The 22,896-nt window shown below is 37.7% G+C and overlaps 1 protein-coding gene across 2 annotated transcripts in view; it reads left to right on the top strand.

The window, feature by feature from the left end:
- The window catches only part of USP32 (ubiquitin specific peptidase 32), a 205,505-nt gene that overhangs the window by 86,624 nt on the left and 95,985 nt on the right, over window positions 1–22,896 (top strand). For both annotated transcript variants that reach the window (XM_032871855.1, XM_032871854.1), the window contains exons 3-5: window positions 11,661–11,766; window positions 14,808–14,926; window positions 20,627–20,786. In XM_032871855.1, the coding sequence (XP_032727746.1) occupies window positions 11,661–11,766; window positions 14,808–14,926; window positions 20,627–20,786 (385 nt within the window). The remainder of the gene's footprint in view (window positions 1–11,660; window positions 11,767–14,807; window positions 14,927–20,626; window positions 20,787–22,896) is intronic.

Here is a 22,896-nt window from a genome sequence, read left to right as displayed (position 1 = left end):
CTTTAATCAGTACCATGCAACATGAAATTGTATTAACTTAAACAAAAAGGTCATAGCTTTCTTAGCTAGAATTTTCAAGCTTAATCTTGTTTTTCTATCCTTATATATACTGAGTTTTAAAGGAACTCTAAATACATTTCGCCCAAGATGAATGTGATTCTATAGGGTTACCTATTTTATTAGACACTTTTGTCATTTATAAATTTAATACATATGCTTTCTATGTCAAATCCAAATCACTGATAAAAAGATGTTTAATAGGGGTGCCTGGGTGGCTCAGTCAGTTAAGCATTAGCCTTTGGCTCAGGTCATGATCCCGGGGTCCTGGGATCCAGCCCCACATAGGGCTCCCTGCTCAGTGGGGAGCCTATTTCTCCTTCTCCAGCTCCCCCTGCTAATGCATATGCTTGCTCTCTGTCAAATGAATAAATAAAATCTTTTTTAAAAAAGATGTTTTACAGTTATAATAAAAATAAGGTCCAGTTAGAACTTCCTTGGAGTCTTTTTTCCAAGGAAGATATAGAATTTTTAAACAACATTTTTTGTGTTTATACTCAGTCATATTTGCATGGCCCTGAGTATGATTATTAAGTCTATAGTTTGCCATAATATCTAAAATATAGTATTATGAGATCTTGTCAAATACTTGTCTGAAGAAAGTAAGCATATATTTACTTTAATTCTTACTGGTTAATTTGATTACTGTACCATTTTTAAATTTCTGGAACACGGTATTTGTCATAACATGGAATCTAACTTTTTTGGTAACTTCTAGGCTAACTTTGGTTTAGGCATATGAGGGAGTTGGTCTCTTTCTTATGTGATCTCGTAGAAAGGTGTATTATTTAAAAGTTCAGTTTTATAATGGTTTGAATTGAGCCCTTTTTCAAAGTAGTAGAAAAGTGTAAGACTTGGTATATTTAATGATTAAAAGATTGCTTTATTCATTTGACTTACATTTCCGTCCTAAGATACTGAGCATCTTTTCATGTGCGTATTGGTCATTTGTGTATCTTTTTTTTTTTTTTTTAAAGATTTTATTTATTTATTTGTCAGAGAGAGAGAGCGAGCACAGGCAGACAGAATGGCAGGCAGAGGCAGAGGGAGAAGCAGGCTCCCTGATGAGCAAGGAGCCCGATGTGGGACTCGATCCCAGGACGCTGGGATCATGACCTGAGCCGAAGGCAGCTGCTTAACCAACTGAGCCACCCAGGCGTCCCTCATTTGTGTATCTTCATTGGAGAAATCTCTAAGTCATTTGCCCATTATTTGTTTTCTGGTTTATAAAGTCTCCTAGTTTTTGTTTTTGTTTGCTTTTTCATTTGCTCATAACTGGGTTGTTTGTCTTTTTGTTGTTGAATATAGAATCCTAGGCTGTGCACAGACATTTTTTTCTTCCTTTCAGCACTTTAAATGTGTTTTTATTGTCTTCTGGCTGGCATGTGTTTTTTCTGATTAGAAGTCAGTGATTATTTTTATTTTTGTTTTGCTATGTAAGGTGCCCATTCCCCCCCCACCCCGGTGCTTTCAAAATTGTCATTGTTTTTTCATGAATTTATGATATGCTTTAGTTTGTTTTTCTATATTTATATTGTATGAGTTTCTTCGAGAATCTTAGATCTGTGATGGAACTTGAGAGATATCTTTTCCACTGTCTTTCAAATATGTTGTTTTCTGTCTCCCCTTCCTTTTCCTTGGCCTCCAAGAAAATGGTGCATGCAAAAATGGTGATTTTTCACATGACTGAACTCTGATTTTTTCCCTTTTGTTTACTTTCCTTCTCCTCACCACCTCCCATTTGTAGCCTTTTTTTTCTCACTGTACTTCAGTTTGGATAGTTACAATTGTTCTGCCTTTAGGTTCACTGATCTTTTATTTACCACTGTTGCATATGCTGTTAAGGCTCTACAGTAAACTTCTTCAGGTATTGTTATTTTCTTTATTCTAAAAATTACATTTTTTCTTTTAAAATACAGTTTCAGGGGCACCTGGGTGACTCAGTTGGTTAAGCCTCTGCTTTCGTCTTGGGTCATGATTTTGGGGTCCTGGGATTGAGCCTTGCTTCAGGCTCTCCACTGAGCAGGGAGCCTGCTTCCCCCTCTCTCTCTGCCTACTGGTGGTCTCTCTCTCTGTCAAATAAATAAATGAAATCTTAAAAAAGTAAAATAAATTAAAATAAAATACAGTTTCAGGGGCATCTGGGTGGCTCAATCTGTTAAGTGTTTGCCTTTGGCTCAGGTTATGATCCCAGGGTCCTGGGATCAAGCCCCAAATCAGGCTTGACCAACTGTGCCATCGAGTCATCCATAAAATTTTTTTAAAGATTTATTTATTTTAACAACAACAAAAAAAGATTTATTTATTTTAGAGAGAAGGAGAGAGAGAGCGAGAGAGTGAGCATGCAAGATGGTGCATACAGGGGGAGGGGCAAAGGGGGAGAGAAAAATCTTCAAGCCAAGCCGACTCCCTGCTGAATGCAGAGCCCTACACTGTCTCAGTCTCACCATCCATGAGATCATGACCAGAGTGGAAACCAAGAGCCAGATTGTTAACTGACTGAGTCACCCAGGTGCCCCTCTACTGGATGTTATAAACTTTATGTCTTGAGTACTTGAATTTTGTTGTCTTCATTTAAAGAGTGCTAGCTGTTTTTTATTCTAGCACGCAGTGCAGTTAGTTGCAGATTAGTCTAATCCTTCTGAGGCTTGTTTTAAATTTTTGTTATGTTGGGTCTTGAGTAGCCTCTACTGTAAATCTTGTTTAGCTCGAATAGTGAGAATTGATTCTTCTGGAGTTTCTTGTAAATGCACTGGATATTAATGGAGATCTCTCTTCTGAGTGGTCAACTCCACATGAGTTTTGAGTACTGTTCAGTTTCCCAACACCCGGTAGTTTTTCCTTAGTATTTGTTCTTTTTTTGTGGAATTTACATTATGTACCTGTATGTTATTTGGACTTTCAACGGGTCCTTTATTATTTTCTGAAGCTAAGTCTAATTCTGTCTTAAGATATTTCTATATATAATTTTACAGAAAAGGAAAATTTGATTAGTATTATGAAATGCATTTGAATTAAAGAAGTATTTAGTTGGAACAGACTCTGCAAAGGCAGTAATGTAAACAAATACTTTTTGTCTTTGAAAGGAAAAATCTTTGGTGCGCCTGGGTGACTCAGTTGGTTAAGCCTCTGCCTTAGGCTCAGGTCGTGATCCCAGGGTTTTGGGATTGAGTCCCGCATCGGGCTCTCTGCTCATCAGGGAGCCTGCTTAATCCTCTCTCCCTTTCTCTCTGCCTGCTTCTCTGCCTACTTGCGATCTCTGCCAAATAAATAAATAAAATCTTCAAAAAAAATAAAAGGAAAAATCTTTTCAACACATACGTAGAATCAGAGTTTGCATTTGAATAGCAATGTTGGAAGTTTTATGGGTATTAACTATGTTTTATGTAAATAAATACTTCATGTTTTCATAGATTATGTACTGTAGGTCTTATCATGTGCTTGAATTATTCTTTGAACCTCACCAACATACAGTGTGACTCATTTTGTGTATTCATGTTATGTATTTGTCATTAAACCGTGAAGACAATTTTAGGCTTACAGGTTGGTAGACTCAAGGTATCAGGGTCTTTGGGAAAGAATGTGGGTTTTTTTTTTTGTTTGTTTTTTTCCCTCCCACTTTTAGCTTTTATACCTTTTTTCTTTTTAATACTGTGTGAGTCAGTATAGATGATGTTATACTTTTGTAACATGTTTCCCCTAAAATAGAAGCTTGAGATAACACAAGCTATTTTTCACTCATAAAAATTCTGTTGATGGAGTTAGGTGATTCTCTGTAACAGTTCCTTTGTATATTGGTTCAACTTTCCAGGCAGTATCAGTTCTTACGGCATTTTTACTGCATATCAGAAAGAGCTTCTATAAATCACCAAGGGAGAGGTGGTCATTCCAGGGAGGGGTCTCTTGCCTGCAAATTAGGTATTTAGCCCAGAATTCACATATGTCATTCTGTCCCTAACCCTTTGGTCACAAATAGTCATATCTTTTCTATCCTGTGCACACCCACTCTCACCAGTCCTAAAAACAAAGCCGAGTAGTAATGAGCATTGCCCTTAACATTTCATAAATGTTAAAGTATTGTCATATTGTCAGTTGTCACATAACCAGTGCTTTGATTAACTTTATCCTCACTATAATCTCTTTGTATTAAAGTCAGCTAAGTTGTCGGAAATGAAGAGCCTTCATCATTAAGTTAAAGCAGTGGGAAAAGGGATGCCAAAGATAAAGTGCTTATGCATTGAGTTTGTGATCATTTGGGATTTTGTAGTTTAATTTTTAATAGATTTCACCAAAATGGTATCATTCTTGCTGGTAATGGCTTTCATTTCATGTAATACTAAAGAATGTATTTAACCATGTTATAGAACTACAGAGTGGTTAAGAGTTCAGTTTCAGGAACCTGTCTTGCCCAGGTTTTGAATCTTGACTCTGCCACCTCATTAATGTATGACTGGACCATCTCCTTGGGCTCTAGTTTTCCTCAACCACAAAGTGGGGACACCAGTAATACCTTCCTCATGGAATTGTCTTGAGGCTTAATACTTAAAGCACTTACCACAACTGTTATATGGCACATAACAGGTCTTTAAATATTGGCTGTTGTTTTTATAATTATAAAAATAATAACTTAATGGAGTTAATGTTGGGTTAAACACTACAGTGCTGTGATTTAGTAAGTAGTTTCTTGCTGAGTGGCAGTGTAAGGATGGAGATAACACACGAAATACCCTTGTATGTGGGGAATGCAACAGTGTGTGTCCAATTCCTTTCTCCCATCTTCTGTGCTATTGTCATGTGTTTTAATTTTACACATGCTATAAACACATTACATTTTTACTCCTGTTCCATTAGATAGCCGGTTATCTTTTAGAGCAATTAGAAATAAGAAAAAAACTATATTTATATGTACCTTCATTTATGCCATTTCCTTTTCTTTTGTTTTCATATAGGCACATGTATCTAGTTTGGTATTGTAGTTTCTTCGGCCTAAAGTACTTTTCTCCCGCTTCTATGTGGTGCAGCTTTGCTGGTAATGACTTCTTTGTTTTTATTTTCCTGAAAAAGTCTGTTTGACCTTTCTTTTTGAAAGATATTTTTTCTGAGTATAGGATTCTCAGTTTTTTCTTCTTAGTGTGGTAAACATGCCTCTACACTTCTTCTGGCTTATGTAGTTTTCAATGAGAAGTGCTTCTCTCAATGTAGTATGTCTTTTTTCTTATCGGTGCCTTAAAGATTTTCTTTTTATCTTTGGTTTTGGGTAGTTTGACTATGATTTCTCTAGTTGGTTTTGGGAAGTCAGAGGTATAATTTATCCTGCCTGTTCTCAGAACAGCTTCTGTCTGTGGTTTTTGTGTCTTTATTAGTTTTGGAAAATTCTCAGCATTTATCTCTTCGGATACTTTTTCTGCTCCATTCTCTTTTACTTCTAGGATTTCAACTGCATGTGTGTTAAATCACTTGATTGTCCCACAGCTCTTGGATTTTATTTTTTGGTTTTTTCCTTTCTGCCCGCACATATTTCCCCCTGTTTGATTTTGGACAGTCTCTTACTTGACTCTTGAGTTTACTGTTGAGCCATTCCAAAGGTTTATTGAACTCTGTGTTCCCCTGATTTTCCTTTGTCACGGTGTTTTTTTTTTTGTTTTTTTTTTTGTTTTTTTTTTGTTTTTTTTTTTTTCCTTCCTTGTAGAACTTCTAATTTGGTTGAAAGATGGGTGTTTTATACTGGACAGTAGAGACTAAGGGCAGTAGTATTTATGCCTGGCTATGTCTTTAGCTTGGGTAGTTGAGTCAGTTTCACTGAGCTACATTTTGTATTGCTGGACACCCACAGTGCCCGGTAGGCTTCAAATTCTAGTCTAGAGTTACCTTTTTTAGGGTAAGATCTCATTTGCCAGAGGATTTTTCTTTTCTTTCCTTTCCTTTTCTTTTTCCTTTTCCATTCCTTTTCTTCACGATTTATTTATTTATTTATTTATTTATTTATTTGAGAGAGTGTGCAGGAGTAGACGGAGAGAGAGAATCTCAAGCAGACTCCCTACTGAGAATTGAGTCCAACCCAGGGCTTGATCCCAGCACCCTGAGATCATGACCAGAGGTGAAATCAAGAGTCAAGATACTTAACTGAGCCACCCAGGTGCTCCACCAGAGGATTTTTCTAATGTCTGCTCTACCTTCAACTTTGGATCTTACTTTCTTAGTTGTTATAGTACCTCAGAGAGGGTCTCTATCCCTAATATTCCCTCTCCAGCAGTAGACTGATATTTATTGTCAATGTTTGCTAACACAATGGCGGGGATGGTTGAGGGTGCTTGAGTGGGAGACAGTCTGTTTTCCATTTTCTGTTTCCATTTTTCTGTTTTAGGCAGACAGTATATTCTCAGAGACTTTCTCAGTGGTTCCACCTCTCTCCCAGGGGTAGGGGATCTCTATAGGTCTAGGTCTATGATGTTTTCTACCCCTGCCTCAGGGATAGAGGGTGTTTTCTGTTAGCTTCCTTCAGTTTATGCAGAGTCCAACTAAAAATAGTTATTCCATAGAGTATATCTGTTAAGATTTTTTTAAATGTTTTTTTGTGTTCTGATCTGAAGCCATCTCCCTAGGCATTTTTTTTTTGTTTGTTTGTTTTTTTTTTAAAGATTTTATTCATTTATTTGACAGAGAGAGATCACAAGCAGGCAGAGAGGCAAGCAGAGAGAGAGGAGGAAGCAGGCTCCCCGCTGAGCAGAGAGCCCGATGCGGGGCTCGATCCCAGGACCCCGAGATCATGACCTGAGCCGAAGGCAGCGGCTTAACCCACTGAGCCACCCAGGCGCCCCCTCCCTAGGCATTTTCCTAGACTTTTCTATCAGTGGCACCAGAGATGCAGAGTTTTTGGCATCAAGAATGTTACTAAAGGGGCGCCTGGGTGGCTCAGTGGGTTAAGCCGCTGCCTTCGGCTCAGGTCATGATCTCAGGGTCCTGGGATCGAGTCCCACATTGGGCTCTCTGCTCAGTAGGGAGCCTGCTTCCCTCTCTTTCTCTCTCTGCCTGCCTCTCCATCTACTTGTGATCTCTCTCTGTCAGATAAATAAATAAAATAAAAAAAAAGAATGTTACTAAATATATTTGTAAATACCATTTAATAAATAATATATTTTCACTTTTCATATTGACTATGTAAGTTTTATTTCTTTAATTCTTTTTTTATTGAAGTATAGTTGATACATCATGTTAAATTAGTTTCAGGTGGCGGTGCCTGGGTGGCGTCAGTTGGTTAAGCAACTGCTTTCTGCTCAGGTCATGATCTTGGGGTCCTGGGATCGAGTCCTGCATGGGGCTCCTTGATTGGCAGGGAGTCTGCTTCTCCCTCTCTCCTTCTGCCCCTCCCCCTGCTTGGGCTCTCTGTCTTCTTGTCAAATAAATAAAAATAAAATCTTTAAAAAGTAATTAGTTTTAGGTGTACAGTATAGTGATTTAACTTCTCTATACATCATGCTGTGCTCACAGGTGTAGCTACCATCAGTCACTGTACAATACTGTTACAGTACTATTGACTGTATTCCTTATGTTGCACCTTTTATCCCTGTGAGTTGTTCGTTCTATAACTGGAAGCCTATATCTCCCACTCCCCTTCACCCATTTTGCCTATCCTCCCCCCACTGCCCCTCTGGCAGCCATCAGTTTGTTTTCTGTATCTGTGGGTCTGTTTCTGCTTTTTGTTTTATTCATTTGTTTTGTTCATTTGTTTTGTTTTTTAGGTTACACTTATAAATGAAATCATCTCACCATAATACTTTCCAGCTCCATCCGTGTTGTCACAAATGTCAAGATTTCATCCATTTTGTGTGGCTGAGTAATATTCGTGTGTGTGTGTGTGTGTGTGTGTGTGTGTACACATACAACATCTTCCTTATCCATTCATCTATCAGTGGACACCTGGGTTACATAAAAATAATGCTGCAGTAAGCATAGGGGTGGATATATCTTTTCAAATTAGTGTTGTCATTTTCTTTGAGTAAATAGCCAGTAATGGAATTAACTGGATCATATGGTATTTCTATTTTTGATATTTTGAGGAGCCTCCATACCCTTTTCTACAGGGCCTGCACAATTTATAATTTCACCAACAGTGTGCAAGGGCTCCCTTTTTCTCCAGTCCTCACCAACACTTGTTATTTCTTGTGTTTTCTATTCTAGCCATTCTGGCAGGTGTAAGGTGACACCTCTGGTTTTGTTTTGCACTTCCCTGATGATTAGTGATCTTAAGCATCTTTTCATGTGTCTTTTGGCTATATGTATGTCTGCTTTGGAAAAAATGTCTATTCAGATCCTCTGCCCTTTTTTTTCTTAAGTACTCCATGCCCATTGTGGAGCCCAACCTGTGGGGCTTGAATTCACAACCCTGACAAGAATTGGGTGCTTAACCAACTGAGCCACTCAGGTGCCCCATGTCCATTTTTTAATTCTATTATTTGGGGGTTTTTTTGTTTGCTTGTTTTTTGGTATTGAGTTGTATAAAAGTTCTTTATATAGTTTGGATATTAATCCCTTAGCAGATATATTATTTTTCAAATATTTTTTCACATTCAGTAGATTCCCTTTTCATTTTGTCAATGGTTTCCATCTCTATGCAAACGAATTTTTATTTTTGTTTCATATTATTTATATTTTATAAATATTATTAATATTTATATTAATAGGTTTTTTTTTTTTTTGCTTTTATTTCCCTTGCTTAAAGAAACATATCTTGAAAAAATGTTACAACAGCTGATGTCAAAAGAAATTACTACCTATATTTTCTTTTAGGAGTTTTATGGTTTCACGTTTCACATAAATCTTCAGTCCATTTTTATTTTATTTCATTTTATTATTTTATTTTATTTATTTTTTTAAATTTATTTGACAGACAGAGATCACAGGTAGGCAGAGAGCAGAGAGAGAGGAGGAAGCAGGCACCCCACTGAGCAGAGAGCCCGATGCGGGGGCTTGATCCCAGGACCCGGGGATCATGACCTGAGCTGAAGGCAGAGGCTTTAACCCACTGAACCACCCAGGCGCCCCATTTTTATTTTATTTTTGTGTTTTGTGTAAGGAAGTGGTAGTTTCCCAGACCTGTTCCGTGTTCCCAGCACCATTTATTGAAGAGACTGTCATATTTTCATTGTATAGTCTTGCCTCTTTTGTCATACATTAGTTAACCATATAAGTATGTGTTTATTTCTGGGCTGTTTATTCTGTTCCATTGATCTTTATATTTTTTTAATGCCAATACTGTTCTGCTTTGATTACTTTAACTTTGTAATATATCTTGAAACCTGAGAGTCCTGGCTTTGTTGTTCTTTCTCAAGGTTGCTTTGAATATTGGGGGGTTGGGGGGGGTGTCTTTTGTGGTTCCATACAAATTTTAATACTGTTTGTTGTTGGTCTATGGAAGATGATGTTGGTATTTTAATAGGGATTCCATTGAATCTATAGATTCCTTTGGGTTTGAACTACTCTCTAATCATGCATTTTACTGACACAAATTCTGCATGGCAAGTACTAGGTCAGTTTGGTTGTTTTAAACGATATGGCACTTCTGACCCCAAAACTGTGGTTTTTTTTCCCTGTTATCAGTCAGTTTTTCAACTCTCTGGACACCAATTAGATGTTCTACAATTCAGTTCAATTCTGATACTGAGTACCTGGAATTAGTGCTGACCTCACAGGTCTGATCTGCCCCCTACTTGAGATGCCAGTTACAGGTCCTGGACCTTTGTTACTTCTCACCAATCAGCTGTAAATCTAAGATTCCTCTGACCCCCTCTATGGGTTCAGTAATTTGTTAGAAATGGCTCACAGAACTCCGGAAGACACTTTAATTACTGTTACCAGTTTATTTTAAAGACTCAGTAACAGCTCAGTAACAGCTCAGTAACAGCCAAATGGACAGCGATGCTCATGGAGATGAGGGATGTGGATGGGCAGGGAGCAAGACAAGATGTAGAACTTCCATGCCATCTCTGGGTCCACCCTTCCAGCACCCTGATATGCTCACCAACTGGGAAGCTCTCCAGGCCTTGTGGTGTAGGTTTTTTGGGGGTTTTGTTTTTTAAGATTTTATTTATTTACTTGACAGAGAGAGAGCGAGAGAGCCAGAGAGCACAAGCAGGGGGAATGGCAGAGAGAGTGGGAGAAGCAGGCTCCCCGCTGAGCATGGAGTCCAACCTGGGCTGAAGGCAAATGCTTAACTGACTGAGCCACCCAGGTGCCCCGGTTTAGGGATTTTTATTGTAAGTTCAGTTATGTAGGCATGGTTGATTAAATAATTGGCTGTTGATTGGTTATTGGTGATTAACTCTGTTTCCCCGGACCTTCTGGAGTGAAGCTGAATATTTCAACCCTCTAATCGCATCTTTTCCTTTGACTGGTAAACTGACATTTTAAGGTTGTGTAAATTAGGCCCACCTGGAGTCACTTCATTAGCATGTGAATTAACAGGGCTTATTGGATGAATAACAAAAGATGCTCCTTTCACCTACATCACTCAGGAAGGATTTTTAGAAGCTCTTGTGTCAGGAGCCTGGTATAACACCAAATACATATTTATTATATCACAATATCACCCTATGGACTCAATAAATAATTGTCGAATGAATAAATTTGTGTGATTGTTGTTGCTGTCCCTTTTTTATGCATAGCTCTTTTTATTTTTAATTACTATAATATTCATTTCTAAGAGTATAAAAAGTGTCTTTTGTGATCTCTATGTATTTTACTTTTTAGGCCACCTGAGTGGCTCAGTGGGCTAAGCGTCAGGGTCCTCGGATCAAGCCCTGCATCTGGCTCTCTGCTCACTGGGGAGTCTGCTTCTCCCTCTCCCTCCTTCTGTGCTTTGTCTCTCAAATAAATAAATAAAAGTCTTTATATTTTACTTTTTAAGAAATTGAATATATTTGACATGTAACATTGTGTAAATTGGAGGTATACAACTTGTTAATTTGATACATTTATATATTGTAATAAAGGGGCACCTGGGTGGCTCAGTGGGATAAAGCTCTGCCTTCAGCTCAGGTCATGATCTCAGGGTCCTGGGATGGAGCCCCGCTATGGGCTCTCTGCTCAGCAGGGAGCCTGCCTCCTCCTCTCTCTCTGCCTGTCTCTTTGCCTACCTCTCGGCCTACTTGTGATCTCTGTCCATCAAATAAAAAATCTTAGTAATATGATTGCCATTCCATTTCTGAACTTTCACTTAGAGAATGTCCATCTTTTGAATAAAAATGTGAGTAAGTTTTACAGAGATTGAAGGAAATTATGTAATTATACAAAATTCTTACCACATCATTGGGGCTTTTGAAGATGGGGGGAGGAGCTTTATCTTCTTTAGCCTTCATAAGGACTCCAAAGAGAAAGAATATTTAGTGTGTGAGCCAGTGATATATGTACCTTAGAATAGATACAGTGTATTTTTAGCTAGTGCAGTAACAAGATGTATGAGAGGAAGAAGAGAAAGAAACATCATTGCACTGAAGTTTACCAAAGCCTTACTTGGAGATGGAGACAAGATTTGTTAAAGGTGATATCAGCTTCAAATTCTTCAGCAACTGAAACATCTAATATTGGCTTTATCATTTTTTCCCCAGGTGATCTACTGTTCTTTTGGTGGAACATCCAAAGGACTGCACTTCAATAACTTAATAGTTGGACTTGTCCTTCTTACGAGAGGCAGAGATGAAGAGAAAGCAAAATGTAAGCACTTCTGTTATCTCAGAGTGATAATACTACATTGGTGTGTAGAATAATTTACCTGAAAATTCTGATGACAGTCAAAGCATTTGAGTTGATATTTCTCCAAAGGAAATAATACAAGCGACCAATAGGCGCTTGAAAAAATGCTCAACATAATCAGGTGTTAGGGAAAGATACATTAAAATTAGAGTGAGATATCACTGCATATCTACCAGAATGGCTGAAACAAAAAAGACAGATTAGGATTGGTGAGGATGGAAAAGTTGCAATGCTCATACGTTGTTGGGAGTGTAAAATAGTACTGTTACTTTCAGAAAACTGTTAGTACTTCAAACTGTTACACATTGAGTATGGTATGACCTGGTAATTCCACTCCTATGTATATATCCAAGAAAATTGAAAAAATGTTTTCATTCAAAAAATATACCTGAGTATTCACAGAAGCACTGTGCATAATTGTCACAAGATGGAAACAACCCTAGTGGCCATCAACTGATGCATTCAACATAAACAAAATGTATATGTCTATACGATAATACACTACTTGACAATAAGAGTACAAATAAATGCTGCAACATGGATTAACCTGAAAATACGATGTTAAAGTTACAAATGCCAGTCACAGTAGGCCACACAGTGTGTAATTTACATGTATATGAAATGTCTGGATTAAGCAATCCATAGACACAGTTGATGAGTGATTTCCAGAGGCTGGTGGACGATAGGAAAAATGGAAAAGAACTGCTAATGAAGGTGGGTTTCTTGTCAGGTTGAAAGTTTTTACTGAAAATTTCCCAGGGAAGGGGCACCTGGGTGGCTCAGTGGGTTAACCTTCTGCCTTCAGCTCAGGTCATGATCCCGGGGTCCTGGGAGTGAGTCCCAAATTGGGCTCCCTGCTCAGCAGGAAGCGTGTTTCTCCCTCTGTTTCCTGGGCTTGTGCTTTCTTCTCTCTCTCACTCTCTCTCTCAAATAAATAAGTAAAATCTTTTAAAAAAGAAAAAAAAGTTTCCCAGGGGAAGTAAAGGCAAGTGTTTCTGTTTCATTGGATATACATATAACATTTTGCTCTAAGAATTCCCAGGTTTTTATCCTTGGCCACTGGATGTTGGGTCTTCCTTCTTCCTTTTCTAACCTGCCTTCTGACTGCTTCCCCTAAATCTCTAAGTCCCTGAATTTAGACTGTTCTTTTTAATCATTTTGCTTTTTTATAGTTTTATTGAGGTGTAATTGACTTAAAATAAAATGCAACATATATAAAGTGTAGATTTTTATATGTTTAGACACATATATACCCACATCATCACAGTTAAGATACTGATCGTATCCTTAAACCCAATTAGAATTTAACTGTGATCCTGGTTTTTCAAATTAGCATCCCTTTAGCAACAAATACTAGTGGCTCCAGGCAGCCAGTAATTAAAAATAACATTTTTGGAGGGTCACAGACATAAACATATATTTAAATTTTTTCATTTTTTAAAAAAAGATTTTATTTATTTATTTGAGAGAGAGAAAAAGAGAGAGCGTAGAAGCAGAGGGGAGAGGGAGGAGGGGAAGCAGACTCCCCTTTGAGCAGGGAGTCCAATGCAGAGCTTGATCCTAGGACCCCAGAATCATGTCACAAACTGAAGGCAGATGCTTAACTGACTGAGCCACCTACCCAGGCGCCCCTCTTTATTTTTATTATACTGTTGTATTAGTTTTCTAGGGCTGCCCTAACAAAGTACTACAGACTTTCATAAGTGGCTTAAAACAACAGAAACTTACTATCTTATAGTTCTGGAAACTAGAAGTCCAAATTGAAGATACTGGCAGGGCCCTGCTCCCTCTGAAACCTATAAAGAAGAATGCTTCCTTCCTAACTTTTCATGGTGTCATGTTTGATGTTCCTTGGCTTGTAGCTGCATCACTCCCAGTTTCTGCCTGTCTTTTCACATGGCTTCCTTCTGACTGTGTTTTGTCTTCTCTTCTTACAATCAGTCATGTTGAATTAGAGCCCACCGTGATGACCTCATCTTAACTCGATTACATCTGCAAAGACCCTCTCCTAAATAAGGTCACATTTATGGGTACTGGTCTTAACCATCTTTAGTGGAGAACACAGTTCAACCCATAACAGGTGGTCAAAGTACATCCACCAAGCTTTATTCTTAACATTATATCATATTTGTTCCAGATCTTAGTTTTTAGGAAATAAAATATTACAGCCAAAGCGTGGTGCTCTCTGTATCTCTCCATGGTTCTATCCCCATTCTTCCCTTCACAGAGGTAACCACTCTGATGAATATAGTGCTCTTTCGTTCCTCATGTAGGTCTTTATATAGTTATGATGTTGTATAAACCCTTAAACATGTCTTCACCTGTTTTTCAGATTTTAAACTTTTTAAAGTAAATGGTATATGATAGATTATTTTGCAGTTTGCTTTTTCCCTGAATATTTTTTATATTTATCCATCTTGAAACACTTACTTCCTTTATTCTAACTGCTATATAATATGTCATAGTATGTGTATATCTCAGTTTACCTATTTTCTTATTGATAGACATTTATCTTTTTTCCCCCTGAGTTTTGCTATTACTGATAATACTCCAGTGAACATTGTTGTATCTCATGCACATGTATGAAAGTTTCTCAAGGGTGGAAGTTGAGTTGAGTTGCTTGAATTTCTAGCATATATTCCCTTTGCTAGACTTGGCCAAGTGAATCTCCAAAGTGGTTGCAATAATTCATATTCTTAGTAACAGTGTATAATAGTTCCTGTTTCTCCCAATTTATTGCTAACACTTAGTATTGTCACACCTAAACATTTTTGCAAATGTGCTATGTTTGAAAAGATACCACATTGCTGTTTTAATTTGTATTGCTGGTTTTCATTTTCTTTCTTTCTTTTTTTTTTTTTTAGGAATAAATTAAATTATATATTTATAAAGTGCTTGGCACTAGTAATCACTCAGTAATATTTACCTCTCTCTTCCTTTCCTACTTCTACCAAGGTATATTTAATCTATGGTAAGTTTAATTTATTCTTTCTTTTTCCTAGACATTTTTAGTCTTTTTGCAAGTGAATCTGGGAGCTATGTTATACGGGAAGAAATGGAAAGAATGCTCCATGTGGTGGATGGTAAAGTCCCAGATACACTCAGGAAGTGTTTCTCAGAGGTATATTTAAAGATTTACATTTCATCTCTGCTTATCACAAAGTATTAATTCTTAGATGTTTATGTGCAACATATTATTGACATTTTTGTTTTTAATGGTTGATGTTTCAGCTGTTTATGTGCTGTGCTCAGAGGTCCATGACACTTACTACTGCTGTATTTGTGAATCTGAAAATTCCCAATTCTGCTTTAAAAGCAAGTGTCTCTACTTATGGTATAATGAAACACACTCTTACATTCTGACACCAACACAACTGGTGATCTGCAGGAAGCTGAGCATTGCTCATATTGTAGTGTCATTGCTTTTCATTGTACAAATGGCCTTGAGCCATCTGTGACTCTGGGACGTGTCAAGGCTTATTTTGTCATTCATTTGACTTAACTGATTTGCATAGTGAAATATTTGGGTCTGAAAAACCTGTTATTTTTTTTCTGTTTTCATAAATATATTTTCATTGTAGAAAACCTAAATAAAAAAAAAAAGCATATCTTTAACAGAGAATATTCTCCACCCCACCTCCCCTGCCCTTTTCATTGGTCTGCTAATATGGGAAAAGTCCCTAGAGATGGTAGAGTAAAAACCCTTTTAGAATTTTCTGATCCTTTCCTGCAGCACATTCAGTGCTGCGTGATTTTTTATGGCTGGCTGTTTGACTCATTTGCATTTCACAGATAGGACAGCCCCTTACTGCTCATAGTTTTATTCAGTTTAATTTAGTCACCCTCCTAACTGTGTAGGCACTGATTGTCAGTACTCCAGCCATATCATATATGTGGTTCTAACGTCTCTTTGGACCCTCTAGCTTTAGCTTTTCACTCTTCTGTCTTTGAGTTTCTTCTGTGTTGACAGCACCTGGAGATTTCCCTTTCTTGCTTTGAGCTCGCTGGTATGGTTTTTGGTTACGTTTATGGTGTTACATTTTACTCAGCATTTCTGTGTGTTTGGTACAAAAGGTTTGGCTTTCTGCATTTTTGCTTCTGACATACTGACTGAAAGTTGCTGTGGTAGTATTTCAGTACTTCAAGACAAACTGAGCTGTGGTTTTTCTCTCCAGTAAGAAACATTTTCTGGTCAAAAAAAGTCATCTAATCTTTGCAGGCCTGATTAATTGGATTTTTCACAGAGATGTCCAATGTGTTAGTACTCTGTACATTTTGGGGGAGAATGTATATTTTTCTTATTTTAATAGGTTTTATGCACACATTCCCATTTTATTGATGGGAATTAAATGTGGTTAACGTCACCCAGTTCTCTAAAGTTTATGTACAATAGCAGATACATGTATTAGATGATAATTAGTGCTATAGGGGAAAATTTAAGTAAAGTAAGGGGGATAGGTGGAGATAAGCAGGAGGTGGCTGAGTGGAGTTATTTTGTGTAGGGTAGTTGGGAAAGGCTTGTCAGATAAAGTGACATTTGAACCAAGAATTTAAAGGATGAGAGATATAACCTGCAAATATCTGGGAAAGCATTTTTCAAGAAGAGAATACAGCAAAGGCCCTGAGTGGGGAGCGTGCTTGACATGTCCAAGCAACAAGTTACCTGCCATAGAGTAAGAGAATAGTAGGAAATGAAGTTACAGAGGTTGGGGAAGGGGGGGGGGATGAGGTAGGGAGATTATATGTGGCTCTGTAGGACAGTGTGAGTTCTTTGACTTTTACCCTGAGTGAGATAAAACACTGGAGGGTTTTGGGCAGAGGAATGAATACATGAGGGTTGTTTTGTTTTGTTTGTTTTTATTTGAGAGAGAGTGTGTGGAGGGGAGGGGCCGTGGGAGAGGGAGAAAGAGAATCTCAAACTCCACGGAGTGCAGAGCCCACCCGCCTCAGTCTGATGACCCCAAGATCATGACCTGAGCCAAACCAAGAGTTGGACACCTAACTAACTGAGCCAAGTTGCCCCAACATAAGGTTTTTAAAAACATGATCAGTTTGGCTCTTCTGTAGAGGGTAGGCGAAACAGAGACCACCTGAGATATCTGAATAATCCAGGTGAGAGGTGGTAGTCGTGTAGATCATGGTATAGCTGTGAGGTGATGAGAAGTTTTCAGATTCTGCATTTATTTTAGAGAGAGAGTTGACAGGAATTTTTCTTGTATTGATTATGGGCTGTGGTAGAGAGAGAAGAGGAGATGACTAAGGTGTTTGGCTTGATTTATGAAGTGAATGGAATTTCCTTTAATTACGATGGTTAATATTATTAGAGGTAAAAGTTTGGGGTTTTGATATCAAGGGAGATTAAAGACATAATTAAATTTGAAAATCACTTTAGACATTAAAGTGGAGAAGTCAGTTGTGCTTTTTGATACATAATTTAGCGTTCATGGGATAGGATTTGTTGGCCTATAGTTAAGGATGAGATCATCTTGGAGTGAATTTAGATAGAAAACAGATTGGAATACTGAGTCCTGTACTGCAATGTTCAGAGATTAATGAGATGACGGAGAAGCAAAACAGGAGCCTGAGGAATAACCTGTGAGGAGAACCAAGAGAATGGTGTTCTGGAAGCCCAGTGATGAAAGTGTTTTAAAAGAAAGGAGTACTTACACCAAATAAACTGAAAGGTCAAGTAAATTGACCTTTGATCATTGAGAAGTGATTATGAGATTTGGCAGTGTAGAGGAAGGTCACTGGTATAGGTCCTGTGGAGTTAAAAAAAAAAAAAAATCACTGGAGTTAGGATACTAAAAGAAGTTTGCTCCTAAGTGGATATTGTAAGGGGGGAAGTGGAATGTTTAAAATTGCATTTAATGGAAAGGGAATAGTTACTATAATAAAAAGATCATAAGACTGTTATTAAGGCTGTGGTTAAGTGTTGTAAGAAGGACAAGATCTTTGGAAGAGGAAAGATCAAAGAAATGAGAGGCCCCAGTTTTGGAATACTCATGAAGAGGGATTTAAATCACTAGATGCTTGTGATTGGTTTAAAAAAAAAAAAAACAGCACGGTAAATGGGCTAATTTTTTATCTGATTCAACTATTTGATGTATTAACCTGCTGTAATTTCTGAGTAATTATCATGTCCAAACCCTTGATTTTCAAGTTAACCATGTTTCAGTATAAGTATATATGTATATAAGTATATATGATATAACACTTATATTAGAATAGATTTATTTGGACCTCCCATAACACAGCACCTCCCATAACACCACAACAAAAAAACCCCAGAACTATAAAGAGAAGCACTGTGGACCTAGTACCTAGATTTAAGTGACATGGAATGGGTTTCAGCTTTTTCTGTCTTGTGCTTTTATTAGCCTTGATGAAGTTATAAAGGAATCCATGTAGGAGTTGTTGTATTCTTTTCCTACTGAGTATTTTCTTAGGTTGTCAGTTTTTAAGGTGGAAATTCATATTTTATATTGTTTTTTAAAGTTGTATCAGTTTCAGGGGCCTGTTATTTTTAATTGCCCTATGTTATTGGAATTTTTTTTTCTGAACTATTGTGACAATTTATAAAAGGAAACTTTGTGTTTGCTGCCTTTTTTTAGAAGACATCCATGACTCAAAAACATAAAAAGTTGGGTTTAACAGATGGAATTTGGGTGTTACCAGTATTGCAGTGATCTGAATGGATAGCTGGAGTTCCGAGATTACTTTATATTTTACTAAGTCAGCCACCAAGTGTGGTGTATAACTTAGGCTTAGAAACTTTGGACTATCTGGGTTTAGTCATATCCCTGTCACTGTATAATTAGATATTTCACTTTTTAATGCCTCAGTTTTCTCCTGTGTGAAATAGGGATGATAATAGTATCTCCTATAGAGGGTTACTTTGAAGATTAAATTAATATAAACATGTTTAGGGCTGCCTCGCTGGTTCATTTGGGGGAGTTTGTGACTCTTGATCTCAGGATTGTGAATTTGAGCAATGTTGGGTATAGACATTACTTAACAATAAAATATTTTTTAAAATTTTAGAACAGTGCTTGGGGAATTGAAAACAGTATTGACTATATGGGAAGGTGGTAAAAGTGCCTATTTTAATTGGCAACTTCTTCCTTTCTTAGTATGTGAGGGTGCATTTTATAACAATAACATCTTAGCTTCACCGAAACCATTGATGCTACATGTTTCATTGTATCTAAGATCCCATTGATTAGAAGATGTACCTGCATGTATTACAAAGAAAGAAAAAAAACCTGCTAGTTAATAACTGAAGGACACTATTGATTTTTTTTTTTAAGATTTTATTTATTTATTTGACAGAAATCACAAGTAGGCAAAGAGAGGGAGAAGCAGGCTCCCTGCTCAGCAGGGAGCCTGATGCAGGGCTCGATCCCAGGACCCTGAGACCATGACCTGAGCCGAAGGCAGAGGCTTAACCCTCTGAGCCACCCAGGCGCCCCAGGACACTATTGATTTTAAAACTCATCCCAATTTACACATTAACATGTGTAAAAATATGTGCAAGCTTCTGGATATATACTGCTAATCCTCTTTCTAGACTAAATGTGGGAAACAGAAAGAATATGGGTATGATCCCTGATCTCTGCACATGCTGGCAATGTCCTCTCATGTCCCTGCAGCAGCTCTGAATGCCACCTTCTTCCATTCAGAAAAACAAGACTTTTGATGTTGTTTTGATTTGAGTTATACTGTTAAATCTTCTGAAACTACTATGTGAAGTATATTACTGTACTTAATAGGATGCTTCCAAATAATATAGAAATTATTTCTACCATATATCACTTTTAGGTTATGAGTTATTTGTATCCCTTAATATTTCTATCAGGATTAGACCCGATAGGCTCCTGAATGTCAGTTTTCATTGTATTTCCATGTGGGTTGCTTCTCTTTTTCATAGAAACATCTGGCCCTCATTCACCCTAAGTCCTCTTGTCTCCCAGGCAAAGAAATTGACTTACATAGCTATGTGATGTTTTTTCTCAGCCCAGATACTTTTTTTTTTTTTAAAGATTTTATTTATTTATTTGACAGATCACAAGTAGGCAGAGAGAGAGCGGGGAGGAAGCAGGCTCCCTGCTGAGCAGGGAGCCTGATGCGGGGCTCTATCCCAGGACCCTGAGACTATGACCTGAGCCGAAGGCAGAGGCTTTAACCCACTGAGCCACCCAGGCGCCCCCAGATACCTTTTTTTATCCAGGATTTAGAAAGCAAAATATTTGACAAGAAAGCAAAGAAATAGAAATCTACTTGTTTCTTTTTGTATTCTGGTTGACTTATGAATACGTGTTTTCAGTGATGCCTTCTGGAAGAGGGCCCCAGGACAGTTGTTTTTAATTTGCCCTGGAAATTCAAAAGAGCATTTGAATACCACACATACTTAATTAAAAATGCTAATTATGACAGATTCAGGTGGTGAAGAAGAGAGGGATAAGGCAAGTAAAAAATTGGCCTTCTTAAATATAGGAAAAAATGCAGTTTATGGATTTCGGGATATACCTTAGTAAATAAAATATGGCTTATTAGTAACAGTGCACTGCTTTAATGAATTGATAAAATAATTTACAATTAGCAAATAGATTTTATGGAAATAGAAGTTCTTAAGTACAGTTATTTCTGAAAGCAGTTTGATTTCCAGGTATACAGTCTGTAGTGTTATTTAGATTCATCGTTCCTTTGTAGATAGTAGAAAGGTAAATGTCAACGAATTGCAAATTTCAGGTTGTGCAAGTTCTAAGCAAGATATGTTAAAATTTGACTAAATCTATGGGTTTGTTTTTTTTCCTTTTAGGGTGAAAAGGTAAACTATGAAAAGTTTAGAAATTGGCTTCTTCTAAACAAAGATGCTTTTACCTTCTCTCGTTGGCTACTATCTGGAGGTGTTTATGTGACCCTCACTGATGATAGTGATACTCCCACTTTCTACCAAACTCTAGCTGGAGTCACACATTGTAAGTAATGGCATTTTGTTGTTTTCTATTCACTTTTTAATACAGTTGCCTGGTTATATGACAATATGCCTAGTAAGGAGAAATTTATTGTCAGTGGTTTTTTTCTTCCAAAGTGTAAAAAATAAAGTACTGGAATACTTGGTACATAGCTGAAAAGGAAAACTCTTTTTCTCTACTCACCAAATACTTTTGTGCTTCACATGTGTGGGGGTTTCCCCCACACAAAGCAACTCACCATGCTCTGTAGATACCAGTGGATGTTCTACAGTTCAGTTCAGTTCTTACATACTGTCTACCTGGGAGTGAGCACAGACCCCACCGATTTAGGGCTCAGTCCATCTGCTGCCCACATCAGAGGCCAGTCACAAATCTCGGTTGTTGCCAGTGCTTCTGGTCAGCTAGCTCTAAATGAGATGATCTCCCTCCTTGGGTTGGGTAATTTGGTAGAAGAGCTCATAAAACTCAGGGAAACAGTTTATGTTTACTGACTTAATATATATATAAGAAGGGTTGTGTTAAAACAATACAGATGAAGAGCCAGATGAAGAGATACATAGGGCAAGTTTGGAAGGGTCCCAAGCACAGGAGCTGGGATGCGCCAGTCCTTCTGGCATGGATGTTGATGTTCATCAATCCAGAAGCTCTCCAAAACCCATACTTTTGGGATTTTTATGGAGGCCTTATCACATATAGGTATGATAAATTATTAACTCTATTTCCAGTCTCTAGTAGGGCTGAAAGTTCCAGGTTTCTAATTATGGCTTGGCCTTTCTGGTCACCAGCCCCCCTCCAGAAGCCCACCAAGAGTCACCACAAGCATTATAATGAAAGACTGCTATCACCCAGGAAGTTACAAGGGATTTAGGACTTTGTCAGAAACCTTATCACTCAGGAAGTTAAAGAGTTTGGTCAAAGACCAAATATTAGCGGGAGCCGGGGGCAGAAACCAATTTCACACTATTTCATAATAGCACTCTACTTATTGTCCATAACCAAGTGGTATTAGTTTCCTAAAGTTATTCTAACAAATTAGCACAGTTCTGGAAACTGAAATCAAGGTGGTAACACGTTCCTCTGAAGGCCCAGGGAAGAATCCTTCCTTGACTCTCCCAGCTTCTGGTGACTCCAGGCTCTGCTTGTGGCCATTTAACTCTACTTTCTGCTTGCATCTTCCAGTGGCCTTCTCTGTATCTCTCTGTGTCCTCTCCTTTTCTTATAAGAACACTCGTTATTGGATTTGGGCCCCAGCCTAAATTCAGGGTGCTGAATTCATTACATCTACAAAGACCCTATTTCCAAATAAGGTCATATTCTGAGGTTCCAGGTGGTCATGAATTTTTGAGGGATATCATTGAACCCACTACTATATAGGCCTTAAATGTTAATTTCTACTGTTCTTTCCTGTAGGTACAGAAAAGTACCTGCACTGGGCTTTTGCTAATGCTGTTGCTTAATACTGGAATCCTTTTTCCTTTCCTTCTCTCTGTAAATCCTAGTCATCTTTGAAGACTTAAATCACATGCCCCTTTGTTTCCATGAAACCTTTTCTTATCGTCCTGTGGGAAATCATCTGTCATTCCTCTGAACTATCATAACACATTTTTTGTACACTTCTTGGATGAGCTTACCACTTTCCACCTTTTATTATAATTATTTATAGCATTCTATTTATGTGCACATGTCATCTCTCTTTTTTAGAGAAAGACACAGTGAGAGTGGGGGTGAGGAAGGGGCAGAGGGAGAAGGAGAGAGAGACCGCTGAGCAGGTTCCATGCCCAGTGGGGAGCCTGTGTACATGTCATCTCTCTTAAATTATAGAATCTATATTATTCTTTCCTCTCTCTCCCTCTATGCCAAATCTTAAAAATAATTATTTGTTGCCTGAATAGAGTACCTTGGGTGTCAAGTACTGTTTTTATCTGTTGCTTTATGGAACTTACGACTGGTTATTAATTATACAGCAGCTACTTTTCTACCCATTTTCATTCCATTCTTACCAGAAGTTCCAGCAGATTCTGGCACGAATAGGCAATGAACTTGATTTTACTACTTTTCTGTGCCCTTGTCTTTATTTTTGATAGGAAGCCTCTTTAAAAAAATTGTTTTGTAT

Source organism: Lontra canadensis, unplaced genomic scaffold, assembly GCF_010015895.1.
Source record: "Lontra canadensis isolate GAN:19392208 unplaced genomic scaffold, GSC_riverotter_1.0 scaffold43, whole genome shotgun sequence".
Lineage (NCBI taxonomy): Eukaryota > Metazoa > Chordata > Mammalia > Carnivora > Mustelidae > Lontra > Lontra canadensis.
The sequence above is the reverse complement of the archived record's forward strand: the minus strand, read 5'-3'. Positions and strand labels throughout refer to the sequence as shown.